Raw genomic sequence first — 27,163 nt, 5'->3', positions numbered from 1 at the left:
ACTCCTTTGCCTTCTAATGCCTCCATCATGGCAATGACATGTTAATTTTGCCTCTATTGATCTCCGCCGTGTGAAGTGAAGCAATCAAGCGTTTGCCTGCACCACGGCTGTTTTATGAAAACAAATGCTTTTAAATGAAAGAGTGGCGGCCACCGCTGTACGGCATATCAATGATCCTGCCTTGTCATCTTGACATCTCTCACCGGGCTGCACCTTGGACTCCTGCTTGTGGTGAGCTGATAAACCTCAGGCTCTGAGCGGGGACTGAAGAGGAGCTGGCAGGGGGACCACCGACGTGAAGTGTCAGAGACTCGGATCTGCAGCACTCGGCCACAGTCATTCATTTATTTGAGTTACGGACCCCTCTGGGAGAAGTGGTGTCCGAAGTGAATTGGTGAGCGGAAAACGACAAAAAGGTGAACAGGCGTAAGTGGGGGAAGAAGATAAAAGTATGTCGTTAGAGAGAGCCGTCAAAGTCACATTATGAGGCCCAAGTCCTCGCGTATCCTCCTTTTAGATAGATAGATAGATAAATGTGAAAGGCACTATATAATACAGATAGATAGATAGATAGATAGATAATGTGAAAGGCACTATATAATACAGATAGATAGATAGATAGATATGTAAGGCATTATATTATAGATAGATAGATAGATAGATAGATAGATAGATAAATGTGAAAGGCACTATATAATGGATAGATAATGTGAAAGGCACTATATAATGGATAGATAGATAGATAAATGTGAAAGGCACTATATAATACAGATAGATAGATAGATAATGTGAAAGGCACTATATAATACAGATAGATAGATAACAACAACAACAACATTTATTTATATAGCACATTTTCATACAAACAGTAGCTCAAAGTGCTTTACATATTAAAGAATAGAAAAATAAAAGACACAGTAAGAAAAATAGAATAAGTCAACATTAATTAGCATAGAATAAGAGTAAGGTCCGATAGCCAGGGTGGACAGAAAAAACAAAAACAGAAAAAAAATTAAATCTGTAGGGATTCCAGACCACAAGACCACCCAGTCCGCTCTGGGCATTCTACCTAACATAAATGAAACAGTCCTCTTTATATTTAGGGTTCTCTTGGAAGGACTTGATAGATAGATATGAAAGGCGCTATATAATAGATAGATAGATAGGAAAGGCATTATATAATAGATAGATAGATAGATAGATAGATGTGAAAGACTATATAATAGATAGATAGATGTGAAAGGCACTATATCATGGATAGATACAGTAGATAGATATGAATGGCACTATATAATAGATAGATGGATAGACAGAGAGATGAAAGGCACTATATAATAGATAGATATGCATGCACGTGTGTCTGTGTGTGTTCTTGTTTGTGTGTGTATCTGTGTGTGTGTTCACGTACACTCACTCTTGGCCAGGATTCGTCTCCTTTTCCCCCCAAATCCCACATCAGATCCTGTAATGAAGAAGTGGGGTCTGCAGAACGGATCATCGGGTGGAACAGAATTGCTCCTTAGTGCATCTTGGACTTTGGACTGGATGGCTTTCAGGAGCCCTCCACCGAGGCGGGGGTGTGCGTCTGGACTTTGGTAAACACAAGACCAACAATGGCTGTGCCGTGAGTTTGTGTATTCGAGTCTCTACAGCAGGTCATCAATCACGTCGCCACTGACACCCCCGTTGCTACCCCTCCAGTGCCAAGTTGTTGTTAAGCTGATGTTGAATGTCAAGAATGCTGTGAAGAATGGGAGAAGGCCAGCACCCCACCATCACACCCTCACCATGCACTGCCCCCCGTCCTACCCGACAAGAAGGATGGGGTTGTCTTTTTGGTTCCTCTTGTGGTTCTCCAGGCTTGTCTTCCCACAAGATCGAGTGACGTTTGGGATCAAGTGCTGCCATGCTGCTTAACGATAAGGGCAGTGGGCGCTGGGTGTCACAGCAGGCCTCTAAATCCATGAGGCACATGTGATCCTGCAGCGTCCCCTGTCATTCCTGTGCCGTCCTCACAGTTTTGAGGAAAGTGAAGCGCATTTCTGTGTAGGGGAGGCGAGTCTGAGGTGTTTGCCACTGCTGGTCCTGTGTTTCCTTTCTGTTTTGTGTGTTTTTCTTTTGTTTTATTTTCTCGTTATGACATCATCACAGTTTTCGATTGTGTTGTTTTATGGCAGGGCACTCATTACCAGGCCCGTGTTTGGTTGACACCACTACATGTGACGTGATGAAGCAAATGCAATAAAAGACGTCCCTCCGTTTTAAGATCCTGCTTATTCACAGCCACCCACCCACATTAGTGCAACTTCAGCTTGGGACAAATTACCGACGTGTTACATTTTGGTTTGGAATTCTGGATGGACATTCTCGTGTCGTTTTTTTTTTTCCTTTTTATTAATATGCATTTTTGATGTTATTGCATTGTGTGTTTTTTCCAGACTTCATTCCAGCACCATCTTGTAATGGAATTTCCTGGCGGCCATTGCCGTTGCCATTTTGGGTTGAGTCGGGATGTGCTATGATTTAGGCATTAAAGCTTCAAAAAAAAACAAAAAACATTTAAGACCTAAACATTGAAAAAAGGGCCTGAGGCCTAAACGCTCAGATAAAGGCTTAAACACCTCAAAATGACATTGGGCCTAACACAGCGGGAAAATAAAAAAGAAATAAACCTTCAAAAAGAGCCTGAGGCCTAAACGCCTCAAAATGACGTAAACCATAAGCACTCATAGACGTCTCAAGGCCTAAACACCTCAAAAAAGGGCCCAAGGTCTAAACGCTTAAAAAAGGGGCCTGACACCTCAACACCTCAAAATGACATAAGTCACAAGCACTCAGAAACGTCCTAAGAACTAAAGACCTCAAGATGGCATCAGGCCTAAACATCACTCTTAGGCCTTGTTCACACAGGCGTTAAGTTTTTGGATAAACAAACTTGCTCTGAACGTCCTAGACGTTTATGTTGCATTTTGTGGTGGCGATCGATTGACTTCTACACCCGCGTTCGTTTGTCTCTGTCTAACGCCAGCCTGCAGCCCAAATTGTAGTTTGTGTGTTAACCTGTGGAGGCAGTGTCGGGAACTGGATATGAAAGCCCTTGTCGTTTTATTTGAGGTGCCTCCTTTCAATATGAACCATTTTGCTATGTTAGATATTAATCTTCTTGTTTTAAAAATACTCGTAATACGGCGACGTAGGGAGAGAAAAAATCGCCGCCGCTACTGGGTTCATCCTCTGACTGCACAACGTCGGGTTAAAGGAAGTTTTTTTGTGCTTTATGAAGAAATGCGATATATGGATATATCCGGTCCTCCGGCGTAAAATAACGCAGCAGAAAACGAACTAGAAGCGGTTTCCTTGCGTTCGTTGGGTTTTGAATGCCAAGAAAAAGCTGCATGCAACGTTTTTTTGATGCCGTATAAACGCGCTGCCGGACAAACGCACATCACCAAAGCCCGTGTGAACACTCTCATTGACTCCTACGTGTAGAAAACACTCGCCGCTTGATCCGCTCACGGACGCTACGAACGCAAAAAAAACGCTCGATTTTAACGCCCGTGTGAACAAGGCTTAAAACAGGCTTATGGCCTGCAGTCTTAGAAAATTCTTAAAGCCTGAAGACCTCAAAATGTCTCAAAGTCTAAACACTTTTTCAAAAAAAAGACTTAAACACCACACCATGGCCTCAGGCCTAAACACTGAAAAAAGAGCCTGAGACCTAAACGCCTCAAAATGGGTTCCGGCCTAAAAAATCAAAAATGGCTTAAGGCCTAAAGACCACAAAATGACTTAAAGGTTTAAACGCCTTCAAAAGGTCCTAAGACCTGAACACCTCAAAATGACCTCAGACCTAAACGTCACTCTCGAAATGGCATCTGGCCTGGAGTCTTAGAAAATGCCTGAAGCCTGAAGACCTCAAAATGGCTTAAGTAAGGTGTAAACACTTTAAAAAAAATGACCTAAACACTTAATAAAGAGCGCAAGGCCTAAAGACCTCAAAATGACATCAGACCTAAACCTCCAAAAAGGGCCCAAGCTCTAAACACTTAAAAAAGGAGTATAAGGCCTGTACACTTCAAACTCACCTACGCCATAAGCACTCCAAAAGGTCCTAAGACCTAAACACCTCAAAACGGCCTCAGGCCTAAACACTGAAAAAGAAGAGCCTGAGACCTAAACGCCTCAAAATGGCTTCAGGCCTAAAAAAAATCAAAAATGGCTTAAGGTCTAAAGACCACAAAATGACTTAAAGGTCTAAACGCCTTCAAAAGGGCCTGAGGCCTGAACACCTCAAAATAACCTCAGACCTAAACCTCCAAAAAGGGCCCAAACTCTAAACCAAGAGTTCCCAAAGTGGTCGATATTGACCCCCTGGGGTCGATCTGAACTTTCTAGGGGTCGATAGTTTCAATAAAAAAATGTGGGGGTCGACAACAGCAAAAATAGACCCCCTTACTACTGCTATTTGTTTGTTACTTCAAAATATCTATGATTCCAATATCCAGGTACCTAATTAAGAAGTAAAATAATTCAAAAAAACACTTTTCTGATAAAAACACATTACATACCAAATGTGCGAATGAAAAGGTAAAATGTGTCATTAAAAGAGTCACACGTAAGAATACATGAAAATACATGGAGCACAAACATGTCTGTGCATCGCCTTATCGAACGTATCAAAGCGAGTGTGGACATGGACAACTGTTGAAGGTCCGCACTTGCTCGCGGTGGGACGAGACGACAGATATTAGCAGAATCGATCAGTCTTGTACGGTCCTGCTTTCATAAAACACTAGAAATTGGTTCGTTTGATGTGACATGTACTTATTTGTGATTTGAACTCTGAATATACAGTGAACCCTCGTTTATCGCGGTTAATCCGTTCCAGACTCTACCGTGATAAATGAATTTTCGCGAAGTAGGATTCTTTATTTATAAATCGAATATTTTCGCAGAGTATAGAAAACCTGTTTACGACCTTCTAAATACATTTTTTAACATTATTAGAGCCCTCTAGACATGAAATAACACCCTTTAGTCACCATTACACTCGTATTACCCAATATATTAGACAAAATAACAGAAAATAAGACGTTACAAATATCATATTACTAGGCTCACCCGCCTTTTATCCTCAATTTTTGTGCGCTCCATGTGTACATCAGGCATGTAAGTGTAGGGAATAAGAACATCAAAGTGCCCATTCATAACATCTCCCGAAAACCGAAGTTTTTTTATCCCCTCAAGTGCCTGTCCAAAGTCGTACAATGTCAGCCCGAATCTGTACCGCTACAGACGGAGTTTCATGCACTAAATAAGCTATAGATGAGAATAAGCAAGCACCATCTCCCCTGATGTTTACTACGCGGTGAGGCATTTGTACTCCATCAACATTAATTATTTCCAGAGACATAATTTTGTCTATTTTTCCAGCGCATCGCGCACAAAAGCAAGGGAACGATGAGAGCACCAGAACTCTGCTCACATCGCGTCACTTCGTACTTCAAGCCGCAAGTAGTAAGTCTGTGATAAGCGTAATACCGCTACGCTTTGCACTCACGGGACGGAAGGACAATCCTTAACACTTTTATACAGTAGATTATTGTACTGTACATTTAATTACACACAACCACTAACCTATGAAGGCACGACCTCAGTAGGAGAGTCTTCAGGTGGTGCAGTATCTTCAGCAGGTGCGTTGTTGTCTTCAGTGAAGAAGTACTAGGAGTAGGCAGTGGGTGTCTGGGTGCGCGGCTGAAGAACATCTTGATAGGCAGTTGCTGGCGCTGTCTTTTCATATGCGTGAGGAGGCTTTTGTAGGGTATTGCCATCTTTAATCATATCCAAGAGTTTCACCTTCTTCTGGATAGTAAGCATCTTCTCCGGCGCTTAGTTTTATTGTCAGAAGGCTTAGAAAAAGCAGCACGTTTAGGAGCCATCGTAGGGCTTAGATAAAAGTTCTCAGAAAGCATGCGAGTGACGTAAGCGTGTATGAGAAAAAAATCGCGATAGAGTGAAGCCGCGAAAGTCGAAGCGTGATATAGCGAAGGATCACTGTAATTATTTATTGAAGAGCAGTACTACGAAAAAGAAAATCAGAGGACACAGTTTATTTATTTGAGTCTGAACAAAAATCTTCTGTTTCAAGTAAGTACATACTTTATTGGTTTTTGTTTTATCACAGGGCTGTCGAAATTGTTTGTTAATAAAAGTTTATTTCTTCAGATAATAATATGACTCAACCAAAAAAGAAATGCAGCTTGCACTATTTGTACTTATTTTGAATTTACATATTTATTTCATAAATGTCAAAAATGTAAAAAAATTCTGCTCGTATTTTTTTTGCCTTAATTTTCGTTAGTGCAGGTTTCCATATTAAATGTTGCACAAGATATTCTGTAGTCCTTTTATCTTTTTCAGTCATTAATTACAAGTGATTAAAATGAAAAGTTTGATATCCAGTGAAATATTTAATATTGAGTACTGTACACATTTATTGATTTGAGTAAGTAAAGTAAATGACTAGGGGGTTGACGGTTTTAAAAGTTTTTGGTAAAGGGGTCTGCGGCTGAAAAAGTTGCTCTAAACACTTAAAAAACGAGTATAAGGCCTGTACACTTCAAACTGACGTTAGCCACAAGCACTGCAAAAGATCCTAAGACCTAAATACCTTAAAATGGTCTCAGGCCTAAACGTCACTCTAAAACAGGCTTATAGCTTGCAGTCTTAGAAAATGCCTGAAGACTTCAACGTACCCTAAGGTGTAAACACTTTTAAAACAAGACCTAAACACCACAACATGGCCCCGGGCTTAAACACTTAAAAAGGGCATAAACACTGAAAAAAAAAGAGTCTGAGTCCTAAACCCTCAAAATGGCTTCAGGCCTAAAGACCTCAAAATGACATCAGACCTAAACCCTCAAAAGTGGTCCAAAGCCTAAACACATTACAAAAAAAAAGTATAAGGCCTAAGGTCTTCAAATTGACATAAGTCATAAGCACTCACAAAAGTCTTATGTCTTAAACCCCACATAGGCCTCAGGCCTAAACATCACTCTAAAAATGGCTTCTGGCCTGAAGTCATAGAAAATGCCTGAAGACCTCAAAAGGCCTTAAAGTCTAAACACTTTAAAAAGGGCCCAATGCATAAACACTGAAAAAAAAGCCTGAGACCTAAACACCTCAAAATGGCCCCAGACCTAATGAATGAAAAATGACTCAATTCCACAAAGTGACTTTAGACCTAAACCCTCAAAAAGGGCCGAAGGTCTAAGCACTTAAAACAGGGTATAAAGGCTGTAACACTTCAAATTGACGTAAGCCATAAGCGCTGCAAAAAGTCCTTAGACCTAAACATCTCAAAACGGCCTCAGGCCTAAACACTTAAAAAAGGCTTAAGGCCTAAACACCTGAAAACGACCTCAGACTTAAACCTTCAAAAGGGGGTCTAAGGTCTAAACACACTTAAAAAGGGGGTCTAAGGCTGAGACCCTTTAAAATGGCAGAAATATTCAAAGCCAAAAATGGGGGATTGGGAAAACGGCCAAACCCTGCCTTCAATCAATAAGACTTTTATTATGTAGCCTCCTTAGTGCTACATTTTTTTTCTCAAAACTCACATTTATCCATTTACGGCCTGCAGAGGGCGCCAATGAATCGATTTTGCATTTCCTCGTCCCAAATGGATTTTTGATTTGACGCAGAGTTGAATGTTTCAAGCTGCCGCTTTTATCCCAAATTCTCACTCGGATCAGATTTTGATGCCATTTAATTGTGTGAGTTTCCCGAAGCGGACCACCTCTAAATCGCCTTTTATTCCAACCACCGTTTTCTTGTATCTTTTCAGACGCCAAGCCCTGCCCCTCCGGCGAGTTCCAGTGCCGCAACAAGAAGTGCATCGCCACCATCTTTGTGTGTGACGGAGACGACGACTGCGGAGACAGCAGCGACGAGGAGCGCTGCTCGCTGCCCACCTGTGCCCCCCACGAGTTCCAGTGCAACAACTCGGTGTGCATCCCAGAGCTGTGGAGCTGCGACGGCGACCCCGACTGTGCTGACAAATCCGACGAGTCCATCGAGCGTTGCGGTCACAAAACTGAGCCGGCCAGGCCCAGCTGCGCCTCCAGCGAGTTCCAGTGTGCCAATGGGGAGTGCGTCCACCTCAACTGGAAGTGTGACGGGGAGCCCGACTGCAAGGACAAGTCCGACGAGAGCAGCTGCCGTGAGTGCCGATGACGTTTACTCATATAGGACATCAGGCCGGTGTTTGCAAAGAAGCGGCAGGCGATTCTGCTGAATGTCGGCCTGCGGAGTGTGAGTGTGTGTTTGGACTTGCAGGCTGTGCTGTGTGTAGGCGGAGGAGACGCCCGCAGCACCTTGACTGCCGAGTCTCTGGGCCCTAATGGTGTTTGGATCACTGTGGAGCCACGCAGAACCAGACACAGTCGAATGCCTTGAGTAGCAAAACGTGAAACGCCACCTAAGGTGGTCTTTATGTCACTAAATGTGTGGGAGGCTGTGAATCACAATGGATGGCGCAGCTCGGCACAGTTTCAGATTTCCAAAGCATCGCAAGCTCGCCACATTCTGCCAGCCATTTAACGTGTTGCCTGACCCGTCGGCAGGTGCAGCTATGGTGGGCCGCCCAGATCGTTCCATTCCATCGAGGTACGGCAAACACAAGACATGGAAGAGTCGGGTCTGCCTTCTGGTTGTGTAGCCCAGAACATCTGCTCTCCTTCTGTCCTCGTGGACACCTTGTGTGCGCTTTACTCCTGGGCTCGACAACTCGCTCACACACACACACACACACAGAGGAGCCGGCGCTACGACTGAGGACCAAGTCAAGCCTGTCTGGGGGGCTCCTGTCACAGAGTCATGGGGTATAACGCACTACGAGACTGGGAATTCAGTAAAATGATATACAGACGACCCCCGAAATTCACAGGGGTTACGTTCCTAGAGCATCCGTGAATTGTGAAAAAACGTGAATTTTGGATGTGGTCAAAAAAATGCCGACTATTATAGTTTAAACCCTAAATATGCCCCCAAAACACTTTCATTTCATTTCAAACTCGGCTTAATACATTACCCTAAAAAACAGAATGTAAAGGTAAACCCGTATACTGTACTCTACTGTACTGCTATGTCTCCCGCAGTGCTAGGATGTAAAATACCGATGTTACCACTATACGTACTGAAATTCATGCCAGCGTGTTTTCTTTGTTATGAGTAGGGTAAATACGTAATAATTTAATTTAATAAAAATACTGTAAAATGTACGAGTACTCACCAATGAGGAATGATATTGATTGAAGATGATGATGAACTAGCTGTGCAGTACAATGCAGAGGATTTACAGCTTCCTGCAGTTGGTGATCCACAATTCCAAGGCAGATTCCATCCTGACGATATTCTTATTTCTTACGGTCGTTACCTTTTTGACACTATCACAGAAACTTACTGATACGGTACTCCTGATCGCTGCCTCGTTCTTCTTTATGTAGCGTTACGGTGCTTTCGTTGATGCCATAAAGGCGCACTACTGCGGCATACCTTTTTAGTTCTGGGAGCAAATCCAGTAGTTCAACCTTCTCCTGGAGTGTCCAAAACTTCTTCTGGTGAAGCCTGGTGAAGATTGCCAGAAGCCTTAGAAGGTGCAGGACGTGTCGGCGACATCTTAGGGCTTTAAGAAGAACAAAACGGAAAACACGGAATACTCGAGATAGCTACACGCGGTAAGCTGTTCTGATGAGGGGATGCTGGGCTGCATCTGCGGGAGATGCGTCACGGGGCAGCAGCCAATCAGCAGCAAGGAGAAATGAATAACGCTCTCGGATTGGCTACTTTCACCATCCCATGCCACGCTGTCCTCTATGGTTGCTTTGTGTTCTCTCTACAGTACAGTATTGCCATAAAAAAATTGCGTAGGATATTTGCGCTTTCCGCTAACAATTAATAGTTCTATAGTTAGTAGGTTCTAAGGAAAAATCCACGAACGACTGAGGCCGTGAACTCTGAACTGTGACTTCGCGGGGGTCTACCGTATAAGTAAAGACAACGCCTGAAACATCGGTGGAAAAGTCGTGTGGTGTGACGCTGGCATTGGTGGTCGGTCATCAATAATAATTCATTTTATTTATAGGCGCCTTTCAAGGCACACAAGGACACATTGCAGAACTCATCAATAACAGTCACAATATAAAATTAATAGAATATTACGGTACAATAAAACTAGAATAAATGAACTTCAATGTATCAACTAAAATTGATATCAAACAGAATTAGCCCACTTAAGGTGAGATTTAAAGGTAGGAAGAGAGTCGATGTTACGAATATCTTGTGGGTGACAAGAGTCAAGCTGGGCGGAGATAATTCTGTGGACACACGTGTCCCATGGCTGTTACCTGTTTCAAGGGTGTCTTCTTTTTACATGTAGGGGCCGGCCTGAGGACACTCACTGCCTTCAACACCCCTCAGGGTGCTCCTTCGGTGGGCAGCAACACCTGCAGCTGTCGTGACTCGGGAAACCCAACAGCACTTTTGAAGGTCGCCCTCTATTGGGCCGAAATACCATCAAAACCCCGACTAGATACAAAAAAGTGAATCCCAAAAAGCACAAGGTACCAAAAACACTTTCCAGAGTTGCCCACTAGAGGGCGGAAATACCATCTACCGACTAGAAGCCCAAAGGATCAAGAGAAACCTTTATAAAATAAAATGGTTTATTTTAACAAAGGCTTTGCAAGCCCAGGCGGCACGGTGGCACAGTGGTAGCGCTGCTGCCTCGCAGTAAGGAGACCTTCTCCACTGTGAAGCGCGGGTATTTTGTACACACACCTTCTGTAGCTCAAATGGCACCCCTTTGTGCACATACTGAGGACTTTGAGGAGCGCGTGCCCCTTGGTGTACGGAGTGTGTGCACTTCTACTTTCAAAACCGGTGTATAATGGTGCCCACTCACTATCAGCAGAATTCAACGACCTTCCGCCTCGATATTCAGAGTGCCCACACCTTCAAAAACACAAATGGTGCCCCCTTGTGTACGTACCGAGGACATTATTACCATGTCGTTCTCCCTCGGTGTTCGGAGTGTGTGCCTCTTAACTTTACTAAATGGTGCCCCCCAGATGACCAACACCTTAATGGATTGACTGGCTCTGTTTGTGGTGATGAATGATAAAAATTTCCAGTCTGATGTTTTTTTTCTGGAGATAACAACAATTATGACACGGCGGGCTTCAACAGAGACCATCGACACCCTACACTGAACAACAGCAGACAAGATTAAAGAATCGTAAGCCACTCATGTCACATAATCCACGTGCCAATCATCCAGTCGTATGCCCGCCACTGTCATGATTGGTTGTTTTTTCTGTCGTTTTTTTTTTCTGTGTTTTTTTAGGAATTCCAACTCTTGGTGCATTTTTGGTGTTTGCTCAGTTCTTCAAATGTTTGAGTGTCTTTTCTTAAAATGTTTTCTTCTTTTATTTGTGTTTCCCGCTGTATTATCAAGTACTAGGAGTGAGGCTCCGCACATTCGTTACTAGACTCGCACACCTTAAGGTTGGAGGTCTTTGGTCACCAACTCAGTGTACGGTGAAATGCTTACCTTGCAAACACAATAATTGACGTGAAACATCAGGAAGAGATAAATCACAAACGTAAATCTAATATTAATAATCATGGCAGAAAACAATGCTGAACACAACATTACGTACACACGCGTCACCGAAGGTATGACACTTGAGCAGCCACTCCGTAGAGCAGCCAACTCCGTAGAGCCCACCATTGTGCTGTTAACTGTTCTACAGCACCTGCCTGATGGAAGGACGGAGAAAAATGTTCATCTAGGGTGACGGGGGTCTCTTATGATTTCCCAGACAGCCAAACAGGTCCTTCAGAGATGGCATCCGTGTGCCATTGATGATCTACGCTGGTCATCACCATCACCTGCAATGCTTTGATAGATAGATAGTGAAAGGCACCATATAATAGATAGATAGATAGATGTGAAAGGTACTATATAATGGATATATAGATAGATATGAAAGGCACTATATGATAGATAGATAGATATGAAAGGTACTATATAATGGATATATAGATAGATAGATGTGAAAGGCACTATATAATAGATAGATAGATAGATAGATAGATAGATAGATGTGAAAGGCACTATATAATAGATAGATATGAAAGGCACTATATGATAGATAGATAGATAGATGTGAAAGGCACAATATAATAGATATATAGATAGATAGATATGAAAGGCACTATATAATAGATAGATATGAAAGGCACTATATGATAGATAGATATGAAAGGCACTATATAATAGATAGATAGATATGAAAGGTACTATATGATAGATAAGTAGATAGATAGATAGATAGATAGATAGATAGATAGATAGATAGATATGAAAGGCACTATATAATAGATAGATATGAAAGGTACTATATAATAGATAGATATGAAAGGCACTATATGATAGATAGATATGAAAGGCACTATATATAGATAGATAGATAAATGTGAAAGGCACTATATAATAGATAGATAGATAGATAGATAGATAGATATAAAAGGCACTATATAATAGATAGATAGGTAATATTTACATTCCTACATGTAAGCGTAGAAAATGTGGTTATTTCTTCATGGCCATCCTCTCCCACAGATAAGTCAGGACTTGATTTTATCATATAATTTCTGGTATTTTATAATGTCAGTCGTATAAGTTGAATGTCGAAATCTCCAGCTATTGGTCCAAGAGATTGCAATATGCCAACGCCCACCTGAGAGAGTAACCACGGAGCACACGGCCTTTATTTTCTATGTACGTGCAATGCGCTGTATCAGCGTGTGCTCCTGACCTCTCTCTGCCTACGTGACCACACGGTGATACCCAAACTATTCCGAAGCGACGTTTGCACTGTTTTGTGTTTTTTGTATCTCACACCCTCCCTCATACACCTTTATCGTAAGAGCATCCCTTATCTACGATGGAGTGTTTGATCAGAAGAAAATATGAAGCTGGTTTTAAATTAAATGTCGTTGAAGTGGCGAAAGAAATTGGTAACTGCACTGCTGCAACAAAATTCGATGTGTCTGAGAAACTGATGAGAGATTGGAGGAGGCAAAAAGATGTAAAAAAATAAATAAATGTCATATTTTTGAACGGGTATATAAGTCGGGGGGTCTGATTTTATGATCGATTTTTTGGGCTTCAACACCCGACTTATATGCAAGTATATACGGTATCTTAAGGATCCTGCAATTTTTTTTTTAAAATGAGTTTATCCTGGTTTGTGTGAGGGCGGCACGGTGGCGCAGTGGTAGCGCTGCTGCCTCACAGTTATAGAACCCAGGTTCACTTCCCGGGTCCTCCCTGCGTGGAGTTTGCATGTTCTCCCCGTGCCTGTGTGAGTTTCCTCCGGGTACTCCGGTTTCCTCCCACAGTCCAAAGACATGCAGGTTAGGTGCATTGGCAATTCTAAATTGTCCCTGGTGTGTGTGAGTGCCCAGCAGTGGGCTGGGGCCCTTCCCGGGGTTTGTTTCCTGCCTTGCGCCCTGTGTTGGCTGGGATGGCTCCAGTAGACCCCCGTGACCCTGTGGTTAGGATATAGCGGGTTGGATTATGGATGGATGGTTTGTGTGAGAAAATTTTGAGAAAACTTAACATAAGCAGTCAGCAGTAAAAAAAATTCTTATTTTATTCTGCAGGACATCCCGCACCGCCATTTTGTTTTGGCACGAGATCAGAGCCATTTTGTGTAGTTTTGTTAGCAGTTGCCACACGCTTGCTAGTAGCAACATCAGTGTTCACAAACACAGTGACGTTAGGGGTCATGGAGTGTAAAGGTCTACCAATGAGGTCACCACATTGTCCGAGGTTGTGGATTTTGTTTGCAGGTTTTGAATTCTTAGGTCTTCATTTTGGCTTCTGATGTCAGATTACCAGTTTAGCGTATGTTTCAGGCCTTGTCGCTGCGTATCTCGATCCTTTGGATTGGAGTATCACATGGGTTTTCAGCTCCCATTTATCTACTGATCCTTTCATTTGGTTTGGGGATGGAGTCCTGACAAAGTGCGGATTGCACACACACACACACACACACACACACACGGGTTTGTATCGCCTGACAGATAACACGTCTGCTCTTCTATGACGTCCGGGATCATGGAGTGTAAAGGTCTACTGTGCATGCTGCCTAACCTCACCTGACCGACTGTCGCGTTTCTAAACCAATCTGACGCCTCGTGGAGGCGGTGCTCAAAATAGGGGCGGAGACTTGAAGGGTAAAGGTCAGAGGTGGTCTTGTCAACTTGGCCAGACAGACAGCAAGCTTCTCATTACAGTCGAAAAGTCTTCTAAAAAAAAACCCTCTGATACTTATAAATGTCTGTCACGTGTGCAGAGAGCCCACCGCATGTTTTTAAAAATAAGCATAGCCTGACGCAAGGTGTGACGTAGCACAGAACTCTGGGCCTTCAACATAAGCAGCGTTTGTGGCTGTGGCAACATCGCTGGTCACAAACGCAGTGACGTTCGGGGCCATGGAGTGTAAGGGTCTACCACTGCATTGTCCGAGGTTGTGGATTTCCCAAAAGAGAACAAGAAAGTTTGTTTGCTGGTTTTGAATGCTTAGGTGTTAATTTTGGTTTCTGACATCAGATTCCGAGTTTGCCGTATGTTTCGGGCCTTGTTGCTATGTATCGCGATCCTCCGGATTGGGGTATCACGTTGGATTTCGGCTCCCATTTATCTACTGGTCCTTTCATTTGGTTTGGGGATGGAATCCAGACAAAGTTCAGACTGCACACACACACACACACGAGTTTGTATCGCCTGACAGATAACACGTCTGCTTTTCTCTTTCTTTTTATGCTTTTCGATGTTGTGGCTGCAGCGGTTCTCACCTGCCGACCCGACCAGTTCCAATGCGGCGACGGATCGTGTGTTCATGGGAGCAAGCAGTGCGACAAAGTGCACGACTGTCCGGACTACAGCGACGAAGCGGGATGTGTCAACGGTAAGTTGAGGGGTCACAGTCACCGAAGGGCTTATAACGCCTCACGTTTTGCTTTTCTCAAATTGGATTTCACAGCAGTATACCGGATATCGGCGCAGAATTGAAAAATACCGTTAAAAAGTACAAAAAAAAGGAATGACGATGAAGAACAGTTACGTGATGTGTATTGTAGTAAAAGCAAACTAACAATTAATACAAGTCGAACCTTTGGAAATTTTACATGTGTCATACAGTCGAACCAGAAGACAACTCGGGCTACTTGGCGTTTAAGGAATTTCATCAGGAAGGTGCCGTCGTAATGTCATAAAGTCTAGGAATGACAATGTGAAAGCATGTTAGTGCTGGCCTACCCTCGCCAAAGCCAGACGTGTTTGGAGACCACCGGGAGTGAATTGTGCTTAAAAGTGGGTGGTGAGAACATTTAGAGGGATCCCAAGCTGTTTCGTCGTGTGGTGGGTGTGACAACGTGCTGTTCCAATGTTTTACCAATCCCCAAGTTTTCTGTTACATCCCTGGTGGGGATTAATGACAATAACAAAGTGGCCCCAGTTTAAGATGGCCACAGTGGGTCTTGCTGTGAAGTGGCTTCTTGTCCCGAGTTGGTTCCTGCACCCCAGTGCTTCTGGGCCAGTCTCTGTCTCCAGCATTGGGCGGCTTTGAGAAAGTTACGTGAACAATGGGTGGCGGCTCTGCTGTGACTGAACATTTCTGTGTATAAAACGTAATTTCCTCTCACGCTCCGCTTGCCTCATAGAGTCATTATTGTCACGTGCAGATCTCGGCTTGTGTTTGTTTGAGTGACTTCCATTTGCTTCCTCTGTGTTTCTTTGTATGTTTCAGCAACCCGGTGTGACGGCCCAATGAAGTTCTCCTGCAAAAGCGGCGAATGCATCGACAGCAGCCGAGTGTGCGACTCCCAGAAGGACTGCCGGGACTGGTCTGACGAGCCCATCAAAGAGTGCCGTAAGATTCAGATCTGTTGATTCTGACGCTCCGCTTCTCTGTGTTAGTCGCCGGCGCTTTGATTTAGGTGGTGGTCTTCTGCACGCGCGATGAGGTGTAGGGGTGATCGGGATAATCAACACAAAAAAAAAGAAAGCAAGGATCATCACCAGGGAGTCGGAGGAGCTGTCATTGAATCCAAAACGTAAACCATGAAACACTGCCGAGAGTTCTGTACCAGGAAGGCTTTGACTGCAAGTTTCAATAGAAAGAAAGAAAGAGAAAGATAAAAAGAAAGAAAGAAAGCTGTGTGTATTGTTGTGCTTTATTATTGTACTGTGCTAAGCAGGTGGGAAATGAGGGAAGCGTTTCCCACAACTAAGATGACTTGTGTGCTGTGCAGGACCTTGTGTGTCTGCGTCTGTCCGTGTTGAGTTTGCGGAGCTGGTGCACCCCCTGCAGCCACAAAGGGAAAACCACAGATTACATATTGGCATTTGACGGCATCAATGGACGAGTGGTAAATGTGAACGGCGCGTTGTCACAGGTGCTGTGTGTGCTCTCTGTTGTTCAGCTACAAGTTTCGATGGGAAGGTTTTTTGAAATTTTAGGTGCAGTCTCGGATGGAGATGAGAAAAGTGCTGACCTTTTATCTCATCCCACCCAAGACGTCACACACTGCACATGCCGGTAATGCTTCAACAAAATGCTCCAATATGGCGGTGCCCATGAGAAACAGACATGTTTCAGCCAGCCTGTATTCCCTGTTTTATGTTTCTTTCTCTTTGATTGATAGATAGATATGGAAAGGCACTATATAATAGATAGATAGAAAGAAAGGTACTATATAATAGATAGATAGATAGATAGATAGATAGATAGATAGATAGATAGATAGATAGATAGATAGATAGATATGAAAGACACTTTAAAATAGATAGATTGATAGATGCTTTATTAATCCCAAGGTGAAATTCAAATACTCCAGCAGCAGTATACTGATAAAAAACAAAATTAAATTAAAGAGTGATAACAATGCAGGTATAACAGACAATAACTTTGTATAATGTTAACGTTTTCCCCCCCGTGTGGAATTGAAGAGTCGCATAGTGTGGGGTCTCCTCAGTCTGTCAGTGGAGCAGGACGGTGACAGCAGTCTGTCTCTGAAGCTGCTCCTCTGTCTGGAGATGATCCTGTTCAGTGGATGCAGTGGATTCTCCATGATTGACAGGAGTCTGCTCAGCGCCCGTCGCTCTGCCATGGATGTCAAACTGTCCAGCTCCGTGCCTACAATAGAGCCTGCCTTCCTCACCAGTTTGTTCAGGCGTGAGGTGTCCCTCTTCTTTATGCTGCCTCCCCAGCACACCACCGCGTAGAAGAGAGCACTCACCACAACCGTCTGATAGAACATCTGCAGCATCTTACTGCAGATGTTGAAGGACGCCAGCCTACTAAGGAAGTATAGTCGGCTCTGTCCTCTCTTGCACAGGGCATCAGTATTGGCAGTCCAGTCCAGTTTATCATCCAGCTGCACTCCCAGGTATTTACAGGTCTGTACCCTCTGCACAGTCACCTCCAATGATCACGGGGTCCATGAGGGGCCTGGGCCTCCTAAAATCCACCACTTGCTGGTGTTCAGTTTTGGGGGTGGTTTGAGTCGCACCATTTAACAAAGTCCTTGATTAGCTTCCTGTACCCCCTCCTGCCCACTCCTGATGCAGCCCACAATAGCAGTGTCGTCAGCGAACTTTTGCACGTGGCAGGACTCCGAGTTGTATTGGAAGTCTGATGTATATAGATTGAACAGGACCGGAGAAAGTCCAGTCCCCTGCGGCGCTCCTGTGCTGCTGACCACAATGTCAGACCTGCAGTTCCCGAGACGCACATACTGAGGTCTGTCTGCTAGATAGTCCACGATCCATGCCACCAGATATGAATCTACTCCTAACTCAGTCAGCTTGTCCCTAAGGAGCAGAGGTTGGATGGTGTTGAAGGCGCTAGAGAAGTCCAGAATCATAATTCTTACAGCACCACTGCCTCTGTCCAGGTGGGAGAGGGATCAGTGTAGCATGTAGATGATGGCATCCTCCGCTCCCACCTTCTCCTGGTATGCGAACTGCAGAGGGTCAATGGCATTGCGGACCTGTGGCCTCAGGTGGTGAAGCAGCAGCCGCTCCATGGTCTTCATCACATGTGACATCAGAGCGACAGGCCGGAAGACATTCATCTCACTAGGACGCGATATCTTTGGGACTGGCTTGTGGCTTTTTGTTCAGTTTGAATCATTACTTTCCATCTCTTCATGTTAATACGGATGGTTTTGTTTATTTCTCACTGACTGCAGGATAATGGATTGACTCCAGGAGGCGGGCCACTCTGACATCACCACTCCCTATGCCCATTTAAGGGACAGGGAGGAGGAGCTCAGGAGTGGGTGCACTTGTAGGAGTCGGATTTATCATTTTTTTGATGTTCTTTTGCTCTGCTTATTGCTTTTCAGCTTTTGGATTGTGTTTTGGGACTTTTTTTTCGTGGATTGCCTTTCAAGAGACTAATTTTTTCCCTTCTTTTTGAGATTTTGTTTGACATATTTTGTGAATAAACACCCTTCATTTATAAAGATTCATTGGGTGAAATCAGAGTGGCAGGGTGACGCAGTGGTAGCGCTGCTATCTCACAGTAAGAAGACCAGGGTTCACGTCCCGAGTCCTTCCTTCCTGGAGTTTGCATGTTCTCCCTGTGTCTGGGTGGGTTTCGTCCCACAGTCGAAAGACGCGCAGGTTTGGCGACATTAAATTGGCTCGTGTGTGTGTGTGTTCAGCCTGTGATGGACTGGCACCCCCTCCAGGGTCTGTTCCTGCCTTTCGTCCTATGCTAGCTGGGATGGGCTCCAGCAGACCCCCCCACGACCCTGTTTTGGGTTAGAACCTGTTTGGCTGACCTTTGGTGAAAGCCACAGTTGTAGATAGATAGATACTTTATTAATCCCAAGGGGAAATTCACATAAGTCAAGTTATCCCGGGTTCTTTCCCTTAAGAGACATTTAAGCTATTTGGGGACTATAAAGGCTGTGATAAATAAATGTTATTTCTTTTGTGTTATGTGCTGGATGATCTGTTTTTTTTTTAATTATGTAGGATCCCTAATTGAGTTATTTTTTATTTATTTGGTTTAATTTTTATTTTCCTTTTGTATATGCGACGCACAGGTCCGTGTCATGTGATGGCGAGCAGTGATTTGATGGGATCTTCCACTATGTGGCTCTGCAGCGTAGATTCACGCCTTGGTGGCTAACCTCGATCTCGAGCCTTTCTAGAACAGTCGGTGTACTGGTTATGCAGGCCTAGCGCTGGGTTTGGTTTTAGCCTGCGACTTCTTTCTGTTCCTCTCTCGATTTGCCCTGGCGTTTTGTTAGCTGATTGCTTACGATCTGTCTGATTCTGACCGTTTTCTGTCCATCACTTTCAGTCTGCCTGACATGATCTCTTCTGACCCCCTTGCCCCCCATAATCATTTCTGGAGACCCAAAGACATTTTTGAGCTTTTGAAGCCAAAGCCCATTTTAGGCCCGTGTAGGCCGAAGCCAGCCATTAGATTTTGGGGTTAGGCTGCATTGAGTGAGGTCTATTCTGAGTAGGCTGTAGCTTAGTTTCTCTGGGAGGGTCTTTTTGAGGCCTTCCATCCTTCTTGTCACATTGCAGCACAGAAGTTATGCAAAATTATTTTAACATTGTTAACTACTCTTCATTAATTACTTAAAAATTTTAATTCTCCATGTTTCAAAACCAAAACCAGTAGAGTTAACATTAAGAAAAACATAATGGGAAGCACGTTATATCAGTAACAGGTGGTAGTCAGGAGAGGACTTTTAATGTTGTAATAGACAGCATGGCTTGGCTGGCATCCCCGCCAGGGTGGATGGTCCCTCATGTGGCCGGGAGGGTCTTTTTAATGGACGGATGTGGGTGGACGGGCATCCCAAGCAGGTTGCTTAGTTGTACCTTTCCTGGTTGGGAGGCCGTTTTAATGGATGGACAGGGTCGGGTGCTGATGCCCGCAGGGCTGTATAAGAGTTGCACTTTTGGTGGACAGCCCTGTTGGGGTTTTCAGATGCCACTAGGGGGAGCTGCTGGAGGTAGACTCTCCTATCATGGGGAGGTTGTGCCCAACCTGGAAGTGCTTTCTGGGTGCAGGGTGAGAGCACTGGATGTAGTGCTTCACCCGGAGAGTCAGACGAAGCTCAGCTGGGTGGAGTGGAGAAGGGCAGAGTCGTTTTGCTGGAGCTGTGGAATGTGTTAAGGTAGGTGAAAAGGCGCTATATAGGTGCCCGACTTGGCACAAAGAGACAGGGAGCCACACAAATTTATTGTCAGGCACAGCACAGTCCCAAAAGCACAAAGTAAATACACCAAAAGAAAACACACCGGTGTTCACCACCACTCCTCCCAGTAAGCGTTGGCCTCCTCCTCCCGACTCTGGCTCCCCTTATAGCCCACCCGGAAGTGCTTCAGGTGATAATTATCCTAATTCAGGCTGCACTTCCGGGTGTGTCTACTTTCCAGCCCACAGGGTCTTGGTAAGCCCTGCAGCTCCCCCTGGTGGTGGGCACTGTGTCCAACAATGCTGAGCTCCGAAGTCCCATGCCTGTGGCCCTGATGCAACCCATGGGGTCTGCCACCAAGCGTTCCGGGGGAAGTAGTGTGTAGCCCATGGCAATTCCCCCAGACCAAGTGTCGAAGGGGCGTCCCGGCCAGGCATGGGCCCCGGCCATCCGTCACAGGTATTTGTGGCAATAAATTTCTTAACTGGAATCTGAAACTGTGCCCGTGCAGCTGTGCCTGGGGCTTGAGGTGCTGCAACGCCCTCTAGTGGTCCACAGTGTTTAAAGGCCACGCTATTCTGACATCCTGGTAGACTGGCACTAAGATCGCTCTGTCTGTTCAAAATCCATCACCTGATTTCTGGAGTCCTCAGGATCATACGACTGATTTATTAATGAAGACCGTTTTTCCAAAATGTGTCTGCCAAAAGCTTCCCAACGGTCAGTTAATCGGCCGCATGTAGTTTTATGTATGTACGGTATGTTGTGAGCAAATGAAACAAGACATGCGAAGGTATTGGGGGTCCAGAAGGATGCCCCCATTTAATACACGAAAGGAAAAGGAAGAAAATAAAAACCAAAAGGGTGAAACACCAAAGTAAGTATCTCAGCGCATCCACACGAGCTTATTATACACTAGGGGGGCTCTGCCCGCTGCTCGCCAACCCCCAGGCGGGCGCTACACACTAGCCACTTCATGGCTCTGCTGCTCGCGTGTGGGGAAGCGGATGTACAATTTAAACAGATTGTTATTCTCATGTCAATTGTTACGTATGTATAATAGAACTAACTATTTTACATTACAGCGAGTAATTAACCGGAGTAAAAAATAGTAAAACGTAATAAACTGAAAGAAAATTGTGTTTCATGTTGCGCTAGAGGTATTCATTGCGTTATACGTTTTCATTCTGTTTGGATTTGAAATGAACACGCAAATACTTTTTAAACTTAACGCTTTTATGTGAAAATTAAGTAAAAACTATTTTTTAATTAACTTTTCGTCAATATCACATTGAATTTTGATTCCGTGACAACTCAACGTATAACTGCCTGTGAGTGAATTTCATTTCTTTCTCTTGACTTTTTCGAATGTTTGTCCCTGTGATTTGTTAATTGTCGTAGCACAAGCTATTCTATCAGGAAACTGTAAACGTTTTAATACGACTGGCATATCGAGATCTCCTTTGGTGTCTCATGTTACCCCCTGATGATGTACTACATTACCTTTCCTGTCGCCTGTTCAAATTGTACATGTCAGAATTGTTTTGAATACAACTAATCTTGTCGTATTGCACAGCCCCTCACTCAGACCTAAATGACACAATAACATTACGATATGTCCTTCTTTTTACAGTAATTCGGCCGATGGAAGACCGGATGGTGTTAACGGTTGTAGATATTCTACGTGATATTGTAAGTCGATGTTTTCATCTTCCGCACCATCACCACCAACTGTTTCAGCAGAGTCTATTGATACGCATTTAACCAATTTGCCGTGTAACCGATTGACAATTTTCGCGTTAATTCGTTTGACTTCATCGTTTCTCGGTGCTAGGACTGCCCGTGTACTCATTTCTTCTGTTGATAACCCTTCGGGATGAAAGTCTTCAATAAGATTTGGACATACTGTAATACGTCTTCTTTAATTGGGAACATAAAGTGAGGAAAACGTAAAAATGAATAAGAGCTGAGAGCACAGGAAGTGTGTCTGACAAAAGCATTCACACGAATGAGAGGTGAGAGGACCGCGGGTGTGGGCTGTGAACCGGAAATGGTGGAGGGGAGGGCGGGACCCGAGAAAATCTCTTGGCGATAGTCTCGTCCCATCTCAGGATTTTCTTTTCTAATAGAGGGATATACACTGTGACGCTGGACGGCACTGTCGCTCCTCTAACCCCACAGACAGACACTGACATCTATATATGATTTATATTCATCACAGTGCTCTCCAGTCACCACAGCCACAGATAATCAGGCACTAAAGCACCACAAACCACACAGTTCCTTCTTTTTCTCTTCTCCTCCACTCCTCCCGCAATCCTTTATATATCATCTGACCCAGAAGAGCTTCTACTCTACCATCCACGTGACTTACCAGCACTTCCGGGTCAGATGGAGATGTCAAGGTTTCCGTCAACCTGGAAGTACTTCTGGGCTTGCGTCCCCGTGACTCGATAGTTCTTCCAGGTTATGTAAAAAGTATTAGTCCCCCGGTCCTCCTGCAGCGTCTCCTGGCGGCACCCATGGTACCCAGCAGGGCCGTGAAGCTGAACTCCGGATGCCATGGTGCCCTTTGGGAATCCGAGGCACCGTTATGCTGCAGGGAAGTTGCCGTCTAACAGTAGCTGCCTTCCCCCATCCTTCCATTCTCGGGGCGTCCCGGCCGGGTTGAGCTGCTAGCCATCCCTTACAACACACACAATCACCAGCCATTTTATTACGTACCCGGTTGGACCCCCTTTTGCCTTCAGAACTGCCATAATCCTTCGTGACGTCACCTCAGCGAGGTGCTGGAGACATTCCTCAGGGATTTGGCTCCACACTGACATGATAGCACCATAGAGTTGCTGCAGGTTTGTCAGCTGCTCATCCATGATGTGAATCTCGCGTTCCACCACATCCCAAAGGTGCTCTATTGGATTGAGATCTGCTGACTGTGGAGGCCATTTGAGTCCCACCATCAGAACTTGAGACTCATCAGACCAGGTGACGTTGTTTCAGTCTGCTGTTCTCCAATGTTGGTGAGCCCTTTGTGTGAAAAAGTCGCCAGTTCTTAGCTGACAGGAGTGTCACCCGCTGTGGTCTCCTGCTGCTGTAGCCCACCTGCTTTAAGGGCTGACGTGTTGTGTGTTCAGAGCTGCTCTTCTGGTTGTATTTGAGTTCCTGTTGCCTTTCAATCAGTCTGGCCATTCTCCTCTGACCTCCTCTGCACTGCCGCTCACTGATGTTTTCCCTTTTTCAGACCCTTCTCTGTACCCCCTAGAGATGGCCGTGTGTGAAAATCCCAGTAGGTCAGCAGTTTGTGAAACACTCAGAGCAGCCCGTCTGGCACCAACAGCCCTGTCACATTCAGAGTCACTTCTGTCCTCTTTCTTTGCCATTCTGATGCTCGCTTTGAACTTCAGCAGGTGGTCTACATATGGAAATGCACTGAGTTGCTGCCCTGTGATTGGCTGATTAGAGATTAGCGTTAACGAGCAGTTGAACAGGCTGTATCCAGCAGGGGGCGCTAGCTCCCTTATTGGAATGAGTTCTTTTGTAATTGCGCTGTGTTACATAACCCGAATCTAAATAGTGTGAGAGGTTCAGCCCGGGCACAACCAAACGGACACCAACTCTTCATAAACACACACACTTTTATTTCTCCACAAATAAAGTCCCACACAGCACAGTGTTTCCCGCACCAAACACCCTTACTCGGGCCTTCACTTGTCCGCGGGCCGCTTTTCCTCTCCTCACGGGAGCTTCATCCTGCTCCCACTCCCTGATTGGAGTGAGGCGGCTCCTTTTATTTCCACCCAGATGTGCTCCATGTTGCCTGATGACGTCCTTCCGGCGGCACTTCCTGGTGTGACGGACGTGCTGCCCTTGCACCCGGAAGCACTCCGGGCGTCGCTGGAAGGATCTTCCTCCACCTTCCCAGGTGTGGTGGAAGTGCATGCTTCCTGGGCTCCACAATGCTCAGGGCGCCCCCTGGTGGTGGCCACAGGCCCAAATGGGCTTGAGCCTCCTTGCTCCTTTCCCGTGGTTTCCTCAACATCCAGGGTGGTTGCCCCCTCGTGGCCCAGAGGGACGTATAAGCCACCTCCGGGTCCTTCCAGGCGTCCCGGCTGGGCCTGACCCCCAGCCTCCTGTGACGATAGATATAATATAAAAAGGCGATGCCCCTCACTTAGTGATATGGCGGTAAGGAGTCACAATAGGAGAAATCACTTAATCACATCGCATAACAGACGAAGGAAGCCATTTTCGTCGCTGCATTGGAAGGATTTTCAGGATCGGATGATGTTATCTGCCATCCGTCCGTCGGCTACAAAGGTGTGCCAGGCAATGTGCCAAGCCTTTATACTCTTTGTTCATGTGCAGGCCCCCATTTTGGTGAATTGCGCCATTGCAAACTTGGCAAAGAGTGGATTCATGTTTCATGCTGACTCTGACACACAGAAATAGTATACAGCGGTCCTCAGTCTGACTTGCCATTTCCCAGTTGTCTGTCTGTCTTGTCTTCTAATGCTTGCCTAGCAGTTCTAAATGGTGACCCCCTGTGCTAAATCCGGCTCTGTGTCTGCTGTGCATGTGAGTAGAAAAAGGCCGATTTCTAAGATATATTTGCACAGAGCACACTTATTACCCAGGCGTACCTAATAAAGTGGCCGGTGACTGAATGATAATGTGTTTTATTTCCTTTCCTAATTATATACTCTTCTGTATTTGGATGCCGTTAGCGATTTTTATTTACTTCTTTGGCCCACAATAACCTGCAATCTTGTGACACACCTAAGCACTGCCATTAACGCGTTTTTAAGTGAGTTGCTCTGAGATAAGACTAGCAGACCCCAGACAGGCCATTAATCAGTCTAAGCCCACGCAGATAACGGCCTTGTTCTTCCTTATCTTAATAAAAAATATGGATTTTTGGATCGGCAACAGTAGTGTTTGAACTCGGCGCCTCTTATCAATTCTGTCCTCATAATAACAAAGTCGGACTCAATTAACTTGGATTATCAGCGCCGGAAGAGGCCAAAAAAGTTGTGTTTTAGGACGGCCCTGAACATCACATTTAAAAGGTGGTCTCGGAAAATCGGTGGACTCGACCAGGTCAAGACCTCGAATTTACGGGGTCTCCTGCGGTAAGCGCCAAAGTCACAAACGACCTGCTTAGTCAGTTAAAATAAAATAAAATAAATAAATAAATCATCCTGGTGGCCGGCCACACACAGGATATATAAGACATTGTTATAAGACCTTGTGGCCGTGTTCGGAGCCCAAGCTCTCCTCCTGTCTGTTGCCATGCAACACTAATTAGACAGGAGTCACATGATTGAAGGGGTGGGGCCAATAAAAGAGGAGGTGCTTGGCTCGTGGCATTTCGATTCACTTGGCCGAGTCGATTCTTTCAAACTTCCTGATTTACCGATTTATTAAGTACGCCTGTTCAACTGCTCGTTTACGCCAATGTCTAATCAGCCAATCACACGGCAGCAACTCAATGCATTTCGGCCTGTAGACCGCGTCAAGTCCACCTACTGAAGTTCAAACTGAGCATCAGAATGGCGAGAAAAGGGGACTGAAGTGACTCTGAATGTACCACCATGGTGGTAAGTGCCAGGCGGGCTGCTCTGGGTGTTTCACAAACTGCTGACCTGCTGGGATTTTCACACACCGCCATCTCTAGGGGGCACAGAGAAGGGCCTGAAAAAGGGAAAACGTCTAGTGAGGGAAAATGCCTTGTTGATGCCAGAGGTCAGAGGAGAATGAATAGACTGGTCGAAAGGCAACAGGAACTCAAATAAGCACTCGTTACAAGCGAGGTGTGCAGAAGAGCATCAAAGATACTGGCAGGAATCGTAACAAACTCAGATATGCTGATGACACCACCCTGATGGCCGAAAGTGAAGAAGAAATGAAAAGCCTGCTGATTATTGTAAAAGAAGAGAGCGCAAAAGCTGGCATGTTGCTTAACATCTAAAAAGCGAAGACCATGTCATCTACTGTCGTGGCCAAAAGTTCTGAGAATGAGCCAAGTGTTGGAGTTCACAAAGTCTGCTGCTTCAGTGTTTTTAGATCTTTTTGTCAGATGTTTCTCTGGTGTACTGGAGTAGAATTACAAGCACTTCAGAAGTTTCAAAGGCTTTTACTGACAATGACATGAGGTTTATACACAGAGTCAATATTTGCAGTGTTGGCCTTTCTTTCTTTTTCAAGACCGCTGCAATTCACCCTGGCAGGCTGGCAATCAACGTTTGGGCCCAATCCTGACTGATGGCAGCAGCCCATTCTTGCAGAATCAATGCTTGGAGTTTGTCAGACTTTAGGGATTTTTTTTTGTTTGTCCGGCCGCCTCTTGAGGATTGAGCACAAGTTCTCAATGGGGAGTTACCTGGCCATGGACCCCAAATGTCGATGTTTTGTTCCCTGAGCCACTTAGTTGGCACTTTTGCCTTGCGGCCCGGTGCTCCATCATGTGGGTCACCAAAACGTTCTTGGATGGTGGGGAGAAGTCACTTTTGGATGATTGTTGTGGTCCCATTCTTTATTCACAAAGTACTGACTGCAGGGTCTGAATACGTCAGAGAATAAGAGATTTCATATTTTCACTTTTATTAAATTTGAATATCTGTCATCGTGTTGTCAATATACAATACAATACAATACAGTTTATTTTTGTATAGCCCAAAATCACACAGGAAGTGCCGCAATGGGCTTTAACAGGCCCTGCCTTTTGACAGCCCCCCAGCCTTGACTCTCTGAGAAGACAAGGAAAAACTCCCAATAAAAACCTTGTAGGGAAGAATGGAAGAAACCTCGGGAAAGGCAGTTCAAAGAGAGACCCCTTTCCAGGTAGGTTGGGCGTGCAGTG

General features: G+C 44.8%; 1 protein-coding gene across 1 annotated transcript in view; it reads left to right on the top strand.

The window, feature by feature from the left end:
- lrp8 (low density lipoprotein receptor-related protein 8, apolipoprotein e receptor) overlaps window positions 1–27,163 on the top strand; it is a 454,742-nt gene that overhangs the window by 354,270 nt on the left and 73,309 nt on the right. The window contains exons 5-7 of the mRNA XM_039734789.1: window positions 7,847–8,221; window positions 14,919–15,041; window positions 15,882–16,004. Coding sequence (XP_039590723.1) covers window positions 7,847–8,221; window positions 14,919–15,041; window positions 15,882–16,004 — 621 coding nt within the window. The remainder of the gene's footprint in view (window positions 1–7,846; window positions 8,222–14,918; window positions 15,042–15,881; window positions 16,005–27,163) is intronic.

This window comes from Polypterus senegalus, chromosome 14 (assembly GCF_016835505.1).
Source record: "Polypterus senegalus isolate Bchr_013 chromosome 14, ASM1683550v1, whole genome shotgun sequence".
Taxonomy (NCBI): domain Eukaryota; kingdom Metazoa; phylum Chordata; class Cladistia; order Polypteriformes; family Polypteridae; genus Polypterus; species Polypterus senegalus.
This window is presented reverse-complemented; position numbering and strand designations above follow the sequence as displayed.